Here is a 21,463-nt window from a genome sequence, read left to right as displayed (position 1 = left end):
AGACGGGGCGAGCAACAGCAGGAATCTATTTGATTTTATATAGGAAAACGGGGTGTAATATTGTATAAAGTTGGCTACAAATCAAAGGCGCCGAGGGTGAGCATTATGGGAAAAGGTGGGAATGGGAAGGCCAGAATCAGGTTGGGGTACAATAAACATATTACAAACCAATGCACAAGCAACAGCGTTATAGCCCGCTGCTGGATCATGCTAGGGAAAGGGGGGGGTATGTTCCATGTCTATACATGTAGGTAATCCCATTGTTCTTTTACCCCATGTCCTTTCGGACAGTACTTCTTCTACATTTCTATGACCGTATCTATTACGGATGCTTAATTTGTCAGCTTCTCATTTGTAAGAAACCTACTGATTGGGGGGAAAGTAGGCTGTAAAACCATATCCGTATAGAACCGGCGGTACGGGGCACGGTTGGACTGGGCCGACATATTCATCGGCAGTCATCCAAGAGTCACTATGCTGAGCGATCTGACAGCTGAGACAAGGCGGCTGGTGGATGACTACTTGCGGCACTACCTGAGTGGTTCGGCGCTGTCTCACAGCCACACGACCAAGACCCTGTGGAGAGTGGCTGACGAGCTGGAGAGCCGTGAGAAGACATTCTTTCACTTGATTAGCTGCACAGCAATCTTGCCGGAGCCCAGTAGGGCAGCCGCCCACTTGAGCCGTGTGGTGGTGCAGATGGAATCTGATGGCGGGCTTAACTGGGGCCAAGTAGTGGCACTGTTTGTGTTCACTGGCACCTTGGCAACAGCGTTGGCTGAGCGGGGGGCCCATGAGGAGATCGGCAGCCTGACAGAGGCCTTGGTCATCTATCTGTCTGTGGAGAAGCATGAGTGGCTGGAGGCGCATGGTGGCTGGGACGGGTTCTACCGCTACTTCAACAAACATGGTTCTGATTCAATCAACTGGTATGATACCAAAAGCAACACTATCATAGCGACTGCCGGATTTTTCCTAGCAGGATTAGCTTTCCTCTTGGCTGTGCAATAAAAGTACATCGTGAACTTGAAACTATGAACCAGCTCGATGAAACTATGAACAAGTACCTGTGATGAGTCTGTTCTATATTTTTACAATTTTAAAAATGTTGTTTAAACTAGTGTCTAGGCCTGAATGTTTAAAATGAAGCACAACCTACCTTGGCAACGTCAAAACAAACAAACAAACAAATGGGAACAAAGATTGTTCAGATCCTAGGTTTGTATGTTTTGTTAGTTCCATTCTAGAGAACTGAGACGTTATGCTAAATACGTTAGATGACCGTGCGATGCAACCCGTGTAATGATGTGTGTTTGGATTTTTATGGAGGGGATTCCAATCTTATTTCCGTTGAGCACGCCACATGTTTCATACCAGATCCAAAAAATGGTTCTATATACCTTACAATAATGCTGAGAATCTGCTTTTTAAAGTGTAAACTTTTTATATAATGACCCATCTCTCTCTCTCTCTCTGTTCTTTGTTTTTCTTTCTTTATTCTTATCATTCTTTTTTAAAATACACGTTGTTTTAAGCAATAATTTTGATAAATAATGATACAGTTCAAAACTGTATAGCTGTATAGTTGTGACCAGACACATTGGTCATTTTTCATTTCAAGGGATGATATATCAACATTTTTAAAAATTTCAAGGGATGAGATATCGTCGACTGTGGGGTGACACGATAGAAGTTTACAAGATAATGCATGGGATGGAGAAAACAGAGAAAGAGGTACTTTTCTCCCTTTCTCACAATACAAGAACTCGTGGGCATTCAGTGAAATTGCTGATCAGTCAGGTTAAAACAAATAAAAGGAAGTACTTCTTCATCTAAAGGGTGATTAACATGTGGAATTCACTGCCGCAGGAGGTGGTGGAGGCTACAAGCATAGCCAGCTTCAAGAGGGGATTGGATAAAAATACGGAGTAGAGGTCCATCAGCGGCTGTCAATAATCATCTTTGTGAAATTCTCACTTTTAATTTTAACTTTTATCTCAGCTCCACAGTTTATGACAATTGTACCTTACAATAATGTTGAGACCTTGGTGACTTTTTTTTAATATCTATGTTTGCTGAAGAATAGTTCAGACTTGTATTTTAAGTAATAGTTTAGTAAAAAGTGTACAATGGAAAGTGAAGATGGTAGAATATAAGGGGAAACTCAATACTTGCAGGTAGAAAGGATTAGGTATTTTGTTTTGAGGTAAAAATGTGATATATTTGCAGCTTTCTTTGTTTCTGATCTCCCACTCTGTATTTCCCCCTTCCTCTTGATGTGTCTGTACTTGTACTTGTGCTTATGCTTTTTCTTTTTGTAGTTAAAATTAATAGAAATTATAAAATAAAATAAAAGTCCCATCTCTCCTTCAGGGCTGTGTCCCAATCCTTGTGATATTGACTTTATGCAAATTCCAGTGATTGTCAACCAATCAGAGCCCATGTGGGCAGCCATATTGGTCTGAAGCAATAGAACAAAGTTAGAATTCAATAGCACCTTTAAGACCAACAAAGTTTTATTCAGGATGTGAGCTTTTGTGTGCATGCACACTTTGTTAAACAGGATGGAATCAGAGTATCAGACATGCCTGTCCATATATACATATGGCAGAAGCTTTTAGTAAGCTTTTTGGGGTTGGCTTAGGGAAGAAAACTGGTTTTAATGGGACAAGCATCCTGTTAAGGGTCTGTCATCCCAAACTTATGTGTAAAGGAGCTATGTGTGGTAAAAAAAGGAATCTTGAACCTGCTGAGATAACCTGTCTGGAGAAAGTAGAATCAAATCTTCCTTCAGGGTTTATTTAGTTTACTTCAGGCTTAGCTACACAGTAGTTACTGTCATCAGGGGAGAGTCTGTAACCTTGGGGGGGGGGGGGGAATGAAGTCGAGAGCTAACTTTATATACTGAAGCCATCTGTACATACCATTTACCTTATTAAATACATTATTTTCTGTTAAACCTTTGTTTTTCATCTCCGCTTCTTGTCTGTCTACTTGGATAGCTAGGAAAAAGTGATTTATACCTTACTAATAATTACAACCCTGGTCTAGCTGGTTTCTAAATAAGAGACCTTTAGGAAACACATAGTTTACATGCAACCACTCTTTTAATGAAAGCTTGTGTTCCCCTTTCCATTTGATTGAAAGCAGTTGGGCTTTAAAGAATCTATAGGAGTGGCCAGAGATGAAGACTGGACATTCTTCAGTTCCAAAGGCAGTTGTCTCATAGCCCCCCCCCCCCCAACCTCTCTCTCTTTCAACCTATAGCTGCCATAGTAACTCAGGCTGAATTAATGTTTCAAGGTTTCCCAGTAACTTTCATGGAAAGAAGAGATTTGAACCTGGTTCTCTGGTACTAGTCCACCATTCTAAACATTGTTGTACTTAGGCTTTCCACACTATAGCAGATATATCTGTAATAAAGCTCGGCTAACGTGACCATCAGTAGTTTACAAGTAGCCTGCTGCTGGATTATAAAACTGGAAAGTCATAGTTAGCAAATTAAATATAAAACATTTGCAGAAATATTCTCCCTATGCAATAGTCTTTTCATAATTCATAGTTCTTTTCCTAAACACCTACTTCAGGTTTGAAGGTTTTTCAAGTCCCTAGATGAATTTTTTTTCATCAGGCACTCAGAGAAGTGACACACAATTCACGTAATTGGGAAAGCTTAAATCTAGAATTGCCCAGTGGCTAGCAGTTCTGATTGCATCCATTTATCGTCAGTTTGTTGAGCATCCCTAGAATGAATTTGCAGTGTAGATTATGTAATGTGTCTTCCTGAGATACACTAAGAGAAAATCTACTGATACTCTAGCATGTACTGGTTAGCCAGGGTTGCAGAACTATGTTTTGCTGTTCAGTGTTGTAGGAGAGAACTTCTGTCAGAAGGGAAAGAAAGGGGGGGGGGGAGGAATCCTTTTAAGACATGAGGAAATAATCAGTTAAGTTATTCCTCATGCAAGCAGGGCTACTGAGAGGAAAGAACTGGGGAACAAAACTCCTGGTGCTCTGGAGAGCCAGACAAGGCACTGCTGGTGCATGGTAATAAATTCACTATTCCCATTACTGAGGTAGTATGAAGGAGAAGTATAATATAGTGGGTTTAAAGCATCGAGAAAATGAGGCAACAGTGATAACAGCTCTTTATTAGCGGCAGCATGGTAGATGGCTGCACTAACAAGACTGGAGAAATGGGCCAAACCTATATACAACTTTAGGTTCCTGCACAAGCATGCCTTTGGTTCATTCAAACAGGCAGGGGTCTGTGATTGGTGTAGGGCAGTAGGTATTTGGATCCTACTGTCCATTGTTCTCCAGTCCCCAAGCTCTGCTCTCCTGGCTCCAATGAGCCTGGCAGGAATCATATACTACAAACCATATACATAACATCCCTCCCCCCTAAGTTCGCAAGTCCTATTGCACATAATCCTGTAGGTATGCCAGCTTGCGGTGCTAGCGTGTCAACCGTCTGAGTGCTGGGGCCACCGATGGAGTGGTTGCAGCCTTGGGTCCTGCGAGCTTGGAGGGGGGGGGCGGTGGCATTGGTGCCTCACCCTGCGTTTTGGGTTCTCCCTGAGTCTCGGTTTCTGCCGGATGTTCCAGTTCCCCCTGAGGCTCAGGTGTTGGTTGAACCGCGGCAGCAGAGGCTTCAGCTACTTCTGTCTCTGACTCTGGGATGTTGGCTGGCCGGTCATCTGGGCTTGCCCCCCGCCCTCCGAGGTGTTATGTGACCACAGCTGGTCCACATGTTGCCTCATTGTGAATCCCCCCTCTGAGGTGACCTCATACATTACCGCTCCCAGTACCCTGGAGACTTGGGCCGGTATCCATGCTGCCCCCCCCCTCAAAGTTTTTAGCAAACACCAGGTCTCCTGTGTTGAACCCTCTGGGTGCCCGGACCATCTCAGGTACCTCCTTTAGGTTTCGGGCCCGGTCTGGGTGCACGCGGTCTAGTAGTGTGTTAAACCTCCTACCCATGAGCAGTTCTGCTGGGCTTCAGCTGGTAACCATACTAGGGGTCTAAGGTTGGACTAGCAGGCATTCAGCTAGGCGGGCTTCCCAGTCGCCCTGGATGATGTGGTGGAGTGATTCCTTACCATTTGTTCCACTTGGCCGTTTGTGGCAGGATGGAATATATGCTTTATTAAATTGTGGCTGCAAAAGTCTTGAAACTCAGCCAAAGTGAATGCCGTTCCATTGTCCCGGACAAGGGTGTCAGGCAAGCCGTGTGTGGCAAAAACCCTTTGGTGTGCCCCTAATGCATCCCTGGTGGAAGTGGAGGTTACTGGGATTACCTCTAACCACTTGGAGTGGGAGTCTATGATCAAGAATATCTGCCCCTGGAAGGGCCCCGCAAAATCTAGGTGCAGGCGGGCCCAAGGGTTGCATGTGTGTTCCCACTGTTGGGCTGGGGCTCTTGACGGAGCTGGATGGGTCTTTTGACATGGCTGGCAACAAGCTACTCAGGACTCAATGGCATCAACAATCCCCAACCACCAGACATAACTGAGGGCCAGCGTCTTCATGCGCACTATACCAGAATGTGTCTCGTGCAGTGCATTGAGGACCCACTGCCTTAGTACCGGGGGTACCACCACCCTGTTTCCCCACAACAGACACTCCTTGTATAAAGATAATTCATCTTGGCAGGATACAAATGCAGAAAATTCTGACCCCACCTGGCCTGTAGGTCATCCTCTCTGTACACAGTCCAGAACCTGCGAGAGGGTCTTGTTTTTCCTGGAGCAGTGGGCAATGTTCGTAGCATGCACCAGGTGGTCTGGAAGAGATTCCAATGACATGATCTGGTACACTGGGGCAGGATCTGGGTCCATGGAAGACAGTGGCAGCCGGCTGAATGTGTTCGCGTGGCCTATTGCCTTCCCGGGTTGGTGTTGTAGGTCATACTGGTACCCCGCAAGGAAGATGGACCACTGTAAGACCCACGGGGAGAGCATTTGCGGTGTCTGGCGGTCGGAGGCAAACAGTCCGAGAAGGGGTTTGTGGTCCGTGTAGATAGTGAAGGGCCGCCCATACAAATAGTCATGGAATTTTTTTACCCCTGCTACTATAGCCAGGCCCTCTTTATCGATCTGCACATAATTGTGCTCTGGCTTTTGCAAGGTCCGGGAATAATAGGCCACCGGGACCTCACGGCCATCCGGAAGCACGTGTGTCAAGACTGCCCCCACACCTTATGGTGATGCGTCGCAGGCCAAGATGACAGGCAGCCACTCATCAAAGTGGGCCAGCAAGCTATTAGAAGTTACAATGTCCTTCACTGCTTGAAAGGCAACAGCTGGCCGGCGACCCCAAACCCATGGAGCCCTTTTGTCCAGGAGATGATGTAGAGGCTTTGCTACTGCCGCCTTGTGGGGAAGAAAGGTGTGGTAAAAGTTGAGGAGTCCCAAAAATGACTGTAGTTTCGTCTTGTTCCTGGGGGCTGGCACATCACATATCGCCCTAATTTTGTCCCATGCCGGGTGAATTCCCTGTACATCCACCATGAACCCCAGGAAGTCAATGGTGGAAACCCCCAATTCACATTTCTTCTTTTTGACCTTCAATCCCGTTCTGTCAAAACGCTGTAACATTGCCCGGAGGCGGGAAGCAAATTCCTCCTCTGTGGCTGCGGAGATCAGCACATCATCGAAGAATGGCTGGACCCCAGGAATCCCTTTAAGGAGGGAGTCCATTAAGTTCTGGAAGATCTCCGGAGCCACGCTTACACCAAACTGCCGTCATTTGATCCGAAAAGTCCCCCCCTGTGTTACAATGTTCTGTGCCTCAGCGATGGCAGCATCCACCGGGAGCTGTTGATATGCCTGAGCCAAGTCTAGCTTCCTGAAAATCTTAGCCCCTGCCAGAGAGGCCAGCACATGACCGACCACAGGCACCGGATAAGTGTGGCCTTGCAGTGCCTTGTTAATTGTGCATTTGCAATCTGCACAAATGCGCATACTGTCATTGGGCTTAACTGGGGTGACTATTGGGGTTTCCCATTTGGCATTTTCACCCCTTGAGCTACGAGGCAGTCTAACTCCTCAATCTTGGGTTTTAGCGCCAGGGCCATGCGTCAGGCCTTCAGCTGAATTGGCTGCACATTGGGGTTTAGTTGTAGGGTCACTGGTTCTCCTTTGTACTTCCCAAGGTGCCGTTGAAAACTGTGGGGAATTCCTCACACACCCTCTGAAAATTAGTCTGGGAAGGGGCGTGGTGGATTCCTGTTACCCAGATTCCCAGGGTCTTCAACCAGGACCGCCCCAGTAAACTGCACAGGTCCCCCTCAGCTACTATTAGAGGAAGCCTGCCCAAAAACTGGCCATATTTGATGTGGACCTTTCCCACCCCCAGTATGGCAACCTCCCTCTTCTGGAAGTCCTGGACTACGAAAGTGAATGGGCTCAACTGGGATTCCCTCCCCAGGCACAATTCCCTGAATGTCCGGGCTGATATTACCATCTGGTCTGCCCTGGAATCTACCTCCATCTGGCAGGGCCTGCCTGCTATTAGCACAGTCATGGCGGTGGCCATCTTTCTGTCATGGGTTGCCCCCTTGATGCAGTGACTTCTACTGATAAACATGTGCTAGGTGTCCAGTGTTTCCACACATGTGGCAGACGGCGTTCTGGAACTTGCAGGAATGGCGCTCATGGGCTTCCCTGCAGCTGGCGCATCCTCCAGTCGAGGTAGGCTCAGTTGCGCATGGCTGTTGGCGCTTCAGGGCCTGGTGCATCTGTCTTCCTCATCAGAGTCTTCCATGTTGGACCCACTGATGACCTAGTGTGTTGCTGTGGTGTGCCACTCTTTGTGTGACTTCTTGTAGATGGCCGCCTCATCCAAGGCATCTGCCAGCACGAGGGTCTTGTGTCTTGCCAGCTTGGCTTGTAGCTTCTCATCACAGAGGCCAGTTACGAAATGGCCCAGCAGAGCTTTGTTGAGGCTTGCAAAAGCGCATTCCTGGGCGAGGCAGCGCAGCTTGGCTAGGAATGTGGCAAAGGACTCGTTGGTCTTCTGTACCCTCTTGTGGAATTCCAGGCACCTGGATGTCAGTGTTGGCCGGGGTGAGAAGTGCTCTGTAAGCCTCTCCGTGATCACCTTGTAGGTTACAGTGTTGTCGGTCAGCTACATGGGTGACATCAGGTTTTCTGCTAACGCTAGCGTGTCCTCTCCACAGAGGCTGAGCAAAAGTTGTTTCTTCTTTTGCTCATTTGTGATGTCATGATATAGGAGATAGAAGTTTAGCCTCTTCTCCCATCTCTCCCACCGCTCCTGTTGAGCAGGATTGAACTCCGGAAGGTGCCCATATGGCCTGGGCGCAGCGGCCTGGTTGGGGTTGAGCCTCGAAGGAGCCGTTTTGGACACAGTGGTGCTGGAGGAGCTGGATTCTCAATCCTCACTCATCTCTGGTCCTGGTGTGGCGGCTTTCTTCAGCGATGGTGGTGCGATGTGCGACGCTGGGAGCAGAGGCTGCAAGGCACGGTGTGGTGCCGGTTGCTTTGACACCTACCAGAATCCCACCTTCGTCGCCACTATAATATAGTGGGTTTAAAGCATCGAGGAGACGAGGCAACAGTGATAACAACTCTTTATTAGTGGCAGCATGGTAGATGGCTGCACTAACAAGACTGGAGAATGGGCCCACAGGCCAAACCTATATACAGTTACAGGCCAGTCAGTCTGACTTCAATACCGGAAAAGTTGTAGAAACCATTATCAAAGAGAGAATGAGTAGGCACATGGATGAACATAAGTTATTGAGGAAGACTCAGCATGGGTTCTGTAAGGGAAGATCTTGTCTCACTAATCTGTTACATTTCTTTGAGGGGGTGAACAAACATGTGGACAAAGGGGACCCAATAGATGTTGTTTACCTTGACTTCCAGAAAGCTTTTGATAAAGTTCCTCATCAAAGGCTCCTTAGTAAGCTCAGGAGTCATGGAGTAAAAGGACAAGTCCTCTTGTGGATCAAAAACTGGCTAATTAATAGGAAACAGAGGTTGAGTATAAATGGGCAATTTTTACAGTGGAAGATGGTAAGCAGTGGGGTGCCACAGGGCTCAGTACTGGGTCCCATGCTCTTTAACTTGTTCGTTAATGATTTGGAGTTGGGAGTAAGCTGTGAAGTGGCCAAGTTTGTAGATGACACTAAATTGTTCAGCGTGGTGAGAACCAGAGAGGATTGTGAGGCACTCCAAAGGGATCTGTTGAGGCTGGGTGAGTGGGCGCCAACGTGGCAGATGAGGTTCAGTGTGGCCAAGTGCAAAGTAATGCACATTGGGGCCAAAAATTCTAGCTATAAATACAAGTTGATGGGGTGTGAACTGGCAGAGACTGACCAAGAGAGAGATCTTGGGGTCGTGGTAGATAACTCACTGAAAATGTCAAGACAGTGTGCGATTGCAATAAAAAAGGCCAACACCATTCTGGGAATTATTAGGAAGGGAATTGAAAACAAATCAGCCAATATCATAATGCCCTTGTATAAATGGATGGTGCGGTCTCATTTGGAATACTGTGTACATTCTGGTCACCAAGCCTCAAAAAAGATATTATAGCATTGGAAAAAGTAAAGAAAAGGGCAACTAGAATGATTAAAGGGTTGGAATACTTTCCGTATTAAGAAAGGTTAAATGCTTGGGGCTCTTTAGCTTGGAGAAACGTCGACTGCGGGGTGACATGATAGAGGTTTACAAGATTATGCATGGGATGGAGAAGGTAGAGAAAGAAGTACTTTTCTCCCTTTCTCACAATACAAGAACTCAAGGGCATTTAATGAAATTGCTGAGCAGTCGGTTTAGAATGGATAAAAGGAAGTACTTCTTCACCCAAAGGGTAATTAACATGTGGAATTCACTGCCACAGGAGGTGGTGGCGGCCACAAGTATAGACAGCTTCAAGAGGGGAATGGATAAGCATATGGAACAGAGGTCCATAAGTGGCTATTAGCCACAGCTTATCGTTGGAACTGTCTGGTGCAGTGATGCTCTGTATTCTGGTGCTTGCAGGGGGGGTGGGGACATAATGGAAGTGCTTTTCGCCCCACTGGTGGACCTCTTGATGGCACTTGAGGTTTGTTTTGTTTTTTTGGTCACTGTGTGACACAGAGTGTTGGACTGGATGCCATTGACCTGATCCAACATGGCTTCTCTTAAGTTCTTACAATTCTAGGTTCCTGTGCAAGCATGCCATTGGTTCATTCAAACAGGCAGGGGTCTGATTGGTGTAGGGCAGCAGGTATTTGGATCCTACTGTCCATTGTTTTCTAGTCCCCAGCAGGAATCATATGCTACAAACCATATGGCTCTAGGTTGACTCAGCCTTCCATCCTTCCGAGATCGGTAAAATGAGTACCCAGCTTGCTGTGGGGAAAGTGTAGATGACTGGGGAAAGCAATGGCAAACCACCCTGTAAAAAGTCTGCCGTGAAAACGTTGTGAAAGCAATGTCACCCCAGAGCCGAAAACGACTGGTGCTTGTACATGGGACTACCGTTACCTTTTTATACATAACAAGAAGTGAAATCTTGGAGCAGTCATTGTTGTTCAACCAAACCTGCCTCATGAGGCTCATAAAATCGGGAGGACCTTGTGCTTCTTGAAGGATGGGTGGTACATAAATGTGCTGCCCTCTTATCCTTTGGCAATCTAACATAAAATTAAAATAAAAAAATGTTTATAATTAGGGTGTACTTAGAAGAGAAAAGAGACGTTAGAATATATTAGTGTGGGTAGGCTTAGGGCTATGGCCAATAAAGCTATACCATTGAAGGAAGGAATGTGAGGTGTGGAATGGGTGAAATGTGTGGTGTATATGTAGGTGGCTAATTATAATCCTATTTATGGTAACGATTGGTGATTCATGACTTGTTTTTCATTATGCCTTGGTTGGTTCTTTGTGGTTTGAGAAGGATCCAGAGGGAATCTCTTTCAGAGGGACAGTGGGGGCTATTGATGGCTCTCATTTGACTGTTTCCTTCAGCTATATCTACATAGCAGCTTCAAAATATATTTTGTGTGAATTAATTATATCACTTTCTACTTCTGAGCACTGAGAAATTCCTGGGGTAATTAATTTCTTTTTAATAAAAGAGAGTACTGTAGACTTAGGATATCACAAAATATGTGTTATGAAAAAGCAGAGCATAGTGGGAGTAAGCTGACTCCTACAGCAGGCAGCAAATCTGCAAGTCTGGCATCAGATGTCCAGAGAAAACTTGTTCACAGCTATTGCTAAAATGTCCTAGATATTGAGCATGATGGAAGGTATGATTAAATTGCTGAGCAGTCAGGTTAAAACGGATAAAAGGAAGTACTTCTTCACCCAAACGGTGATTAACATGTGGAATTCACTGCCACAGGAGGTGGCGGCAGCTACAAGCATAACCAGCTTCAAGAGGGGATTGGATAAAAATATGGAGGAGAGGTCCATCAGTTGCTATTAGCCACAGTGAGTGTGTGTGTATTGGCCACTGTGTGATACAGAGTGTTGGACTGGATGGGCGATTGGCCTGATCCAACATGGCTTCTCTTATGTTCTTATGTAACTACTACCCATGCTTCATCCTGTTCTTGTTGTAATGCCAGTTTATTCATCTCACTTTCCCATTCTATTAGAGCTGCTTTGAGCATTATGCCTTATCCTTTGCACACTTAGAATTCTTGATTGCAGTGTGCAATCAAAGCGAAGACTAAGAATGGCTTGCCATACCTGTGGTAGCATATGTGGTTTACCAGCTTTTATATATGACTGCCTGATACAAGCAAAAAAAGAATCCATTAAAATAAAAGCATCAGATAATCAAGCTTCAGATAATCATCAGATAATCAGTTTATGGTGGCTACGCTCAGGAAAAGGGGGGTAATCTCAGCAAAATGAGGTCTGTCTTTAAGATCTTAAAAAATAATTCTGAATGTTGGCTTTTCAGGGGAATAAACATTATTTATTTTCTTTTTTAAATGCAACCCCAGACAGAAAAGAAATAGAAAATAATGGTGCCAAGTCTACACATAAGCATCTATAAACTGTCCCCTAATATCTAAAAATAAGTCCATATGAAGTTGTTGTCCTACATGTCATATGTTCAAATGCTGATAAAATTGTAAAGCCTTCAATCTACTGGATTATGGCAAGTGGGTATTTACTTCTCCAGCGTCACAATAGAAGCCTTTTAGCAATGGTAAGGGCACAGAGGATCCATTTTTATTGACCATCTGTTAGCCTCCAGGAAACAGGCTAGTAGTTTTAAAGTAAATAAGCATCTTCAGAGATCACTGAATATTCTAATACAAGGGGTGGGAGGAAAGTACATTTGATATGGCCAGATATGGCTTGAAACTATCATGCTTACCCATCCAGGTAGAAAAAGGATACGGTGGTGGTACCAGCAGGGCTTTTTTGTAGAAAAAGCCCAGCAGGAACTCATTTGCACATTAGGCCACAGCCCCTGACATCACCATTGTTTCACACAGGGCTTTTTTGTGGGAAAAGCCCAGCAGGAACTCATTTGGATATTAGGCCACACCTCTGGTGCCATGCTAGCCGGAACTGCATTCCTGTGCGTTCCTGCTCAAAAAAAGTTCTGGGTACCAGCAAATGATTTGTATAGAGCTATATGTTATCTTGGCAAAGTTATTTCCCCAAACACACACTTGTCAGCATAACATGAGTATGTGTAGGTCTTTGTAGAGGAGAATCAGGGAGTTAGGAGAAGTGATGTTTAATACTTCCCACAAATCTTGAATCTCCCTTGCAAATTTGTTTGATGCTCCCCTTGCCTCGTGCTAAATCATTTTTTAGAGGCAGTACTGGAAAGGATAGGAAACTTAATTCTGACTAAATAGTTATAGACAGACAAGACAATTGGTTGTTGAAACAGACTGTCCAGGAAATGACACGAGGCCTGTGTTTGGTGGGATTTCACTACCTCCAAAACTATGGCAGTGGAGGTAGTGGAACATGCTTTGAAGCTGAAGCTAATTTATGGTTGTTGTAGGGTTTTCAAGGCATGGGATGTTCAGAGGTGGTTTGCCACTGCCTGCCTCTACTTAGGGACCCTGGACTTCCTTATTGGTCCCCATCCAAATACTAACTAGGGCTGACCCTGTTTAGCAGCTGAGATTTGACAAGATCAGGCTAGCCTGGGCCATCCAAAGCTCTTGGTGCACAATTTTGGCATCATACTAAACTAAACTAAGCACTGCTTCTGGATGATGAGGTAGGGACTGTGACGAGGAGTACCTTTTTTCCAGCTTATACACCAACTTTGACCTTTCCTGGAAAAATAGCACCCAACACTTACTGCACTATGTTCCAGATTAGATTATTGTTAACATGAGGAAAATCCTCAGATGTTTCAGGTGGTCCAAAATACAGCAGTCCAAAATACATTGCCAACAAGAGTTGGCTGGTTTGAGCATATTGTGCATATTTTTTTTTAACAATTTCATTTACAGTTTATTTCTAGCCCCAGTTGAAAGAGCTGGTGTTGACCTTTAAAGCACTAAATAGTTTGGGATCAAGATACCAGAAAGGCTGTCTATGTGCCTGTCTACATACATAGAGATATTTGTCTGGAGAGGCCCTGTTCCATGTCCCTGTCCCACTGCTTCAGAGACTCTGTGAGTGGCAGTATGTAGTAGAGTACTGAGATTATGGAACTCCCTCCCTCTTTTAGCTTTCTATCAAGTCAGCTTCTGGGGGCAGACACATGATATAGATAATCTTTGCTGAAGCTAAGCAAGTCTGGCAGTGTAGTCCTGTGCACACTTACATAGGAGTAAAATTTACTTCAGTTGAAGGAAAACCAAATTAGTGGCCTGGGAAAGAATTCAATGAGCAGATGGGGGGTTGAGGAGCATTGTTTGTGGGTCTGATCATAATGTGTTGCAAACAAGAATACCCTTGCCTTTTTATTTGTTCATTATTTTAATGTTCACATTTAGCTGTTGTTTAATTCATGCAGGTAAGGCAGAGCTGTAAGGAAGACAAGATGGACCTTGATGTGCTAAACATGTTCGTAATAGCCGGAGGCACTCTGGCCATCCCTATTCTGGCATTCGTAGCATCCTTCCTCCTGTGGCCTTCAGCACTGATTAAAATATATTACTGGTAGGTGTTTTTGTCTCATTGGATTGATAGATTCCAAGTTTGATTTCAGTTGTTTCTGCAGAACAGCATGTTACTTAAAATATATTCTCAGGTTGAATGACTGATATACCTTATTTTTCGGACCATAAGACGCACTCCCCCCCCCCCAAAAAGCGAGGGGGAAAGTGTGTGCGTCTTATGGAGCGAAGGTATCTTCCTCGGGGGGGGGATCCGTTGCCTCCGCCTCTGATCCCGGTGCTTCCCCTGCGCCTGCCTGGCTCCAGCTTCTTCCAGCAAGTGCTGGGATCGCTCCACGCTGCCCCCACCGCAAACCCAGCGCTTCACGAGCGCTGGCTGCGGAGAGGGCAGCGTGCTTCCTCCGTGCCTGTCTGCCTGGCTCCAGCTCTGACGCTTACAGCAAGCGCCAGGATCGCTCCCTCTGCCCTCCGATCCCAGCGCTTGCTTTAAGCATCAGAGCTGGAGCCAGGTAGACAGGCACGGAGGAAGCACCCGCCCCCTCCGCAAACCCAGCGCTTCGCGAGCGCCGGCTGTGGAGGGGGCAGCGTGCTTCCTCCGTGCCTGTCTGCCTGGTTCCAGCTCTGATGCTTACAGCAAGTGCCAGGATCTCTCCCTCCGCCCTCTGATCCCAGCTTCTCTCATGATGAGGATGAGTAAGCACTTGCACATCCCCACCATACCTGCAGTATAATTTGTGATGTGAATTATGGCACAGTGATACATGGATTACTCATGCAATTTCCCTTCTCCCTTTGTTGGGAGGGAAGGAGCATTCAGCCCCACTGCACATTATTTATTTACTGTATGCTGTAGACTATGGGAGGCATTCAGACCTTCATTGCTCTCTACTATACTTATTGCTTTAGGTGATTTAACCACTGTATATACAATGGGTGATATAATGCTAGATTAAAATCTAACTAATTCTTCCAGTAGATTCTCTACACATATAATCAGACCAGGTATTTCTTTGCGCAGACCAGTTACTGTTAATTTTGTACAAACTAGCTTGAAAAGATCCAGAATACTATATAGTACTTCTAACATTCCTGAAGCATCCCTCTGTCTCAAAAATTCCATAAGCAGGAGTCTACAATTCCTGGAATACATAATATTAATTGTTGTAGGGGTTAACTCTGGTGACCCTCTAAGTGGTCTGAGTTTTTTTCTTCTTGCAATAACTCAAATGAGGGTCCAGATGAAAACAAACATGATGAGAGTAAAATAACACATTGCGAAGGAGAATGATCACCTCCATAATAATCACCCACACCCACCCTGAAATAATGGATCTGAGGAAGCAAACTGTGCCGGCAACTGGTACCCTACCTGCTCTGACCTAGTCATGGTAATCCACACAACGGTCACCTCCAGGATAGTCTATTGTAACTCACTCTAAGTGGGCCTTCCCTTGGGGCTGACCCGGAAGCTCCAGCTGGTCCTGAACACAGTCACATGGGTCCTGACAGAGACTCCTTGGACAGCACATATCTATCCCATGCTGTGTGAGCTGCGCTGGCATCCGTTGGAATAGTGGATCAAATTCAAAGTGCTGTTTTTTACCTTTATGGCCCTTTGCAGTCAGGGACCCTCAGGTTACGGACCCTCAGGACCCGCCTCTCTCAATATGTCCCCAAGAGAGCATTACACTCAGGCCCTAAAAATCTACTGGTGATCCACGGCCTGAGAGATATTCAGCTGTCCTTGGCCAGGGCTGCCTTCTGGAGAAGCTTGAGAGGGCCGATGCAATCCAGAATACAGATGGTCACTAACCTGCCCACAAACCTAAATTCAGTGTTAAAATCACCTGGGGCATGGTTTATGCAAGCTTGTCTCCAGAACCCTCCCATGACTCTCCATGGTTTTGGGTGGAAGTTTGTGTGGCTTGTGGTGGGAAGCAGGGGAATTGAAAGAGATTGCTGAAATGGTTTGTGTTCATTTCAGCCCTAACAGCTGTTAGGCTAAAATAGATGCAAGCCATTTCAGCAATCCCTTTTGTTACCCCAGGAGTGAAAGGGTTTGCTGAAATGGCTTGGATTTCACATTGCAAACTGGAATTTTCTGGTTCGTACCCATTCCTAATACTGAATTGATCTCAGGAAATCAGGTTGGATGATCCTGAAGCAGACAAATGTTTTGAATACTTAAGAGCAAAAAAGTCCTCTAACTTTATTTGTTTGCTTAGGGGAGTCAAGGATTCCTCTTCAAATGGGTAAACTCTTTTCATCCCTGGCCAGAACTATGTCACTGCTTTCCTTCTCTACTTAGTTTAATGGAGCAACAAGACAAACTATATCCTCCAGGCATTTGGATAAAAGAAAGTTTCTGCGTCTCTGCATTATACACTTCTTCAGTACCTTCACCAGATGGAAGGAGCACCTAGTTGTGTTGCAGGAACTGCATTTAGAGTTTCCCCAGTGCTCACTGGAGTCCAGGGCTTGGATTGCTGCTTTTAATCTAAGATTGAAAGTTCTTTTTTCACTGCTCAGTGCTCTGGGGGGACTTTTGCATTTTTTTGAAGGAAGATAATTTCAGAGGTGCTTACAGAGGTGTGTTGTTAGTAGTCTTGAACTTCTTGACCTTTCCCTCAGTATGCTCAGGAATATGAATTAGGGATGGGCATAAACCTAATCATGAATCATGATTTGTGCTAAAAATGGCTGATTTGTTCATTCTGAACTGGTTCATCTGATCCCACCACTCCCAAACACAAAAACAGACTGGCTTGATTCCCCAGCATCCTTTGCTTCTGGTCAGTTTTCAGTGAAACTGATTAGACACCACCGCTCCACTTTCTCTAGCCCCCTACAGCTTCTAGTCACTTTCCAGAAACTGACTAGAGGCCACAGCACCACTTTCCCCTGCTCCCTGTGGCTTCTATTCAGTTTCCAGTGAAACTGACTAGACATTGCAGCTCTGCTTTCCCCAGCCCCCTGCCTTCTGGTCAGTTTCCAGTGAAACTGAGTAGAAACTGCAGCTCCATTTTTCTCAAAACCTTGTAGCTTCTAGTCCATTTCAATCCCCTACAGGCTTTCTTTCCCCAGCTTGACATACTTCTGGGGGCATCTGCTTTGGGGGGGTTGTAACTTAGCCTCCTGAAATCCAATTTGCACCAAACTTGGAGAGCAGTTAGAGGAGAGTCTGCTGAAGAGTTTGCCACAAGTTTGGTATCTCTAGCCAACTGGTAGGCCATTCTACACCTTTCCAATGAACCACAAATAGTTCAGGAAACAAAAAACATGAAATGAAATGAACCACCATTTGCTCATCCCTAATATGGATTATCAGGAAGCATTGAGGACGATCAGGACAATGGTGATAGACCTTGATCATAATACTACACTAGCTTGGGCAAAGCATGTATGCTTCATTTCTGTACTAAGGATTTCTCCCTTTCTGACCCTCCCCTCATATTTGAAACTTCTTACAGTCCCTAATCATAGGCAAGTAATTGTATAGATCCACTGTTATATTTTATACTTTATAAATGTTATAAATTTAATATTTTAAATACATTTTAGACTTTTTATGAGATAGATGTATTTTATCGTTTTGATATTTTACCTTTTTGTCTGTTCTGTTGTATCCTGTTATGTTATGCTGACTTTATCTGTTTTGCTGTGCTGTGCTGTATTGGTTTTATGCTTAAGACCAGGGGCCCATCAGGAACTTATTTGCATATTAGGCCACACACCCTTGACGTCACCATTGTTTCACACAAGACTTTTTTTGTAGAAAAAGCCTGGCAGGAACTTTTTTTGCATATTACGCCGCACCCCCTGACACTAAGCCAGCTGGAACTGCATTCCTGTGCATTCCTGCTCATAAAAAAGGCCTGCTTAAGACCTTTGGTCATATCAGCTCAATAATAAAGGAAAGAATTAAAACCTCAGTGGGTCTCTCCTGTAAAAGGTAGTGCTGTTGCTGTTCCATTAATATAAATGCTGCCAAGGAAATATTGTGCTATCTTATTATTGAGCCTTGTCTTTGTTACTAGTTGCTAGGCAATGCTGTATTACCCTGGTTACTTTGTCTGACTAGGGAGATCAGCATTCTGTGAGTAAAGATGCCATTGGCTTGTTTCTCAGACGGGGCAAATTGCTTGCCAGACAGGTTCATTAGACAGAAAAGCTATTTTAAATATATAAGCAGCAGTAATTGTCACAATAGGACTGGAATATAGGCTCCTGTAGATCTGACAAGAGGAGACCTGAAACAAAGGATTCATGGAGAGAAGTAAAGAGAGAGAGAGAGAGAGAGAGAGAGAGAGAGACTGTTGGAGGAATCATGTTTCCATTATGAACTAGAGAAAATAAAAAAGACACTGGACAAGATTATAGGAATTGCTTCTCCCATCTCTGACACCATAATATTAATAGTAATAGCGGCATTTCCTATGTGGTGATCTGGCATCTCTCTTATATCAGTTTAGGGGAATCTGGTCAGCATAAGGAGTCCCTGGTGGCTGTATTTTACTGGAAGGAGTATTAATGGGGTTGCGTTCTCATGACAGTTACCCTTTGTACTCTCGCAGTTTACTGTAGCTTTGTCAGTCTTTCTTTGGAAAGGCTGAGTGGCTCCGAAGCGGCTTTAGGCCTGCAAGCTGAGCCTAACGAATATAGCTACAGCTTTCTGGAACTGCAGCTCCTGACAATATGAATGCCATATCAAATGAGGAAAAAATACTCTGTTGATAACTGTGCCTTATCTTTATGACTTGAACCTCTCTCTGGATTAAGAGAGATAATAAGATAAAGATTCCAGGCTTTATATTGTTTTCCTCCTTTTGTAGAGAGTGGGTAGAAAAGGACAGAATGTCTGCAAACATGTGACATAAATGTATGTTACAGGTAGTAGTAACCAAGTACCCTGTAGTTCTGGGTATCAACACTCATCTCCAGAAATAAACTGTCTGGAAGATCTGGATGTATCTCTGAAGCCTTGACTTTCCTTTGCACTCATCCACCCAGCATGTACCTTGCATGAGGACATGTTCTTGATTCCACCTTTTTTCTTCAGCAGAAGTGGCCCAAGTTAGTGTTTCCTGTTCATTTTATTTTATGGAAATATGAGAGGTAAGTTCCAAGGTCATCCTCTCAGCCCATTTAAGGATCTTATGGAAGCCAGGTAAAATAACTAGAGCGTCCTCCTGGCATTAAAACTAGGCTAACAGGATGGATTACAGCACTGATATTTAGGCTGGGACACATGAATCCTTTCACTTTTGCAATGGGTGAGAGGGGTTTTAATTTGAACAGCTTTTTGTGCTGTCATTTTCCATGAAAGAGAGTGAAGTCCACTCCCAATGTCTCTGAGACGGAAGGAGGCACAGCAAGTGTCCTGGCTAATAAAATGATAATTATCCTTCTGACAGATTTCTCGGGATGAGATTCTCTTTTACCTTCAAGTGAAATCAAACAGAACAGGCAGGCTTAATAACTGCTCCATATCTTTTTGCTGGTACTCTCTGCCCCTCCTGACAATTCAAAGTGTGTCAGTCTAGCTCAGGGGTCCTCAGCCTTTTTGAGTTTGTAGGCACTTTTGGAATTCTGACACAGGATGCTGGGTGTAACCCCCAAATGGCTGCTGCAGGAGGCAAACACATGGAGGAGGCCCAAGAGCCACATCTGCCTCCACCCACCTTCTAAAAACACTTGGTAGGTGGCAAGAAAGGTGTTGGGGGGCACCATGGCACCCATGGGCATCACATTGGGGACACCTGCTCTGGCTCATTGAAATAGTATCTGTTGTTGATTTGCAAACAGGCTTTTAAATGTTCATGCATTTTTTGTTTATAAGCATCTTGGAACTTTTTGAGGCTTGTGCAATTATGATAATTCTGTCTCCTGCACCCCCAGTATATTGATTTTAGGATGCACTGTGCAGATTTGGAGAATTGTGATGTGAAGGCATGGGGGACAGCAAGTGGTAGTCTGTCTTGGCCTTTGAAAGCAGAATCCACCCCCCCCCCCCCAATCTCTGTGAAGTGGTTTAGCTGCAGCTTCCATCTGTAATGTTAACACTTTGAGAAGGATCATTTCAACTTTGGACAGTTTACATTGTTCTTTGTATTGTTGGTCCATCTGTATGCATTGTTGAAATTACCAGTATGAAACACCTTCACCAAAAAGCAAATTTGGGGCAAAATTCCACTTTGTTCGATCCTGGCAGAAGCTGGGTTCAGGTAGCCAGCTCAAGGTTGACTCAGCCTTCCATCCTTCTGAGGTCAGTAAAATGAGTACCCAGCTTGCTGGGAGTAAAGTGTAGATGATTGGGAAAGGCAATGGCAAACCACCCCCTAAAGACGTTGTGATGTGACGTCACCCCATGTCAGAAACGACTGGTGCTTGCACAGGGGACTACCTTTACATATATATATATATATATATATATATATATATATATATATATATATATATATATATATATATATATATATATATATATATGTGTGTGTGTGTGTGTGTGTGTGTGTGTGCGTGCGCACGCACACACACTCGTGGGTTAATTGAGGTCACATGTCAATCATGCATCAGAATGCTACATTCTTTTAATTTTGACATCTTTCAGCAGGGGTTCCATGAAAAGCCTTTAAAACAATTTCATGTTTCAGAGACCACTGCAGTCTTGTGGGTAATGTTTGATTGGGCTTTGTGAAAATTGAGCTGAAATTTCCCTTAAGGTAGTCTTTTTATTTTTTTTCTTAGTAGCTTTGGGCTACAACCTTCAGACTTCTCACCAGGGAAGCTGGAACAATGCTGATCCATCTACCAGTGGGATTTAAGGATTTTGTAACTCTTTGCATATTTATAGAAATACTGAATAATAACACCAGTGCTTTCCCAAGCTAATAATATTTTGTTTTTAATGTTATCATAAATAACTATAGAAAGAGTATTGTTAAAAATCTGCTTCTCGCAGTATTAATTGAACACAGCAGGCCATAATTGAGAATTTGAGTCTTTAAAAAAAATCAAATTAATAATATTGGTAGAGTTATTATACCATAGAGATAACAGAACTATTCAGCCAAAATATATCAGACCAAGGAGTAGTTTAATTATGTAGATCTGTAGATAAATCATGGCCTTAATTTCCCATTCAAAACACAGTTAGTAAGAATATGGTCCTTAGTCAGTATGTACATAATTTGGTAAGCTAATTGTTGAGGACAGCAGACATTAGTGCTACTGTGGTGTGTAGATTACAATTACCCAGAAAACAACTTTTCATTTTAATTTCTCTCTCTGTCTCTTCCACCTTTCTTTGTTGGTTCACAATAACCAGCAGGTTGATTATACAGATCCCAGCATTTCTGCTCTTTTCAGTGTGGTTTGCTCTGCAAGGAGGGG

The 21,463-nt window shown here is 44.4% G+C and overlaps 2 protein-coding genes across 3 annotated transcripts in view; both read left to right on the top strand.

Moving 5' to 3' along the window:
• LOC132572555 (monoacylglycerol lipase ABHD6-like) overlaps positions 1-21,463 on the top strand; it is a 51,087-nt gene that overhangs the window by 14,802 nt on the left and 14,822 nt on the right. For both annotated transcript variants that reach the window (XM_060239720.1, XM_060239721.1), the window contains exon 2: positions 13,969-14,114. In XM_060239720.1, coding sequence (XP_060095703.1) covers positions 13,996-14,114 — 119 coding nt within the window. In that variant the 5' untranslated portion in view covers positions 13,969-13,995. The remainder of the gene's footprint in view (positions 1-13,968; positions 14,115-21,463) is intronic.
• LOC132572016 (anti-apoptotic protein NR13-like) lies at positions 475-1,011 on the top strand. Its single transcript, XM_060238806.1, has one exon. It carries the CDS (start codon positions 475-477, stop codon positions 1,009-1,011), a length of 537 nt encoding a protein of 178 aa, XP_060094789.1.

The sequence above is a fragment of the Heteronotia binoei genome, chromosome 5, assembly GCF_032191835.1.
Source record: "Heteronotia binoei isolate CCM8104 ecotype False Entrance Well chromosome 5, APGP_CSIRO_Hbin_v1, whole genome shotgun sequence".
NCBI lineage: Eukaryota > Metazoa > Chordata > Lepidosauria > Squamata > Gekkonidae > Heteronotia > Heteronotia binoei.
Note: the sequence above shows the minus strand (reverse complement) of the source record. Positions and strands in the feature narration are given on the sequence as shown.

What these genes read in the sequence shown, in the direction of transcription:
- LOC132572016 (XM_060238806.1), top strand. Translation starts at nt 475, where the DNA reads ATGCTGAGCGATCTGACAGCTGAGACAAGGCGGCTGGTGGATGACTAC.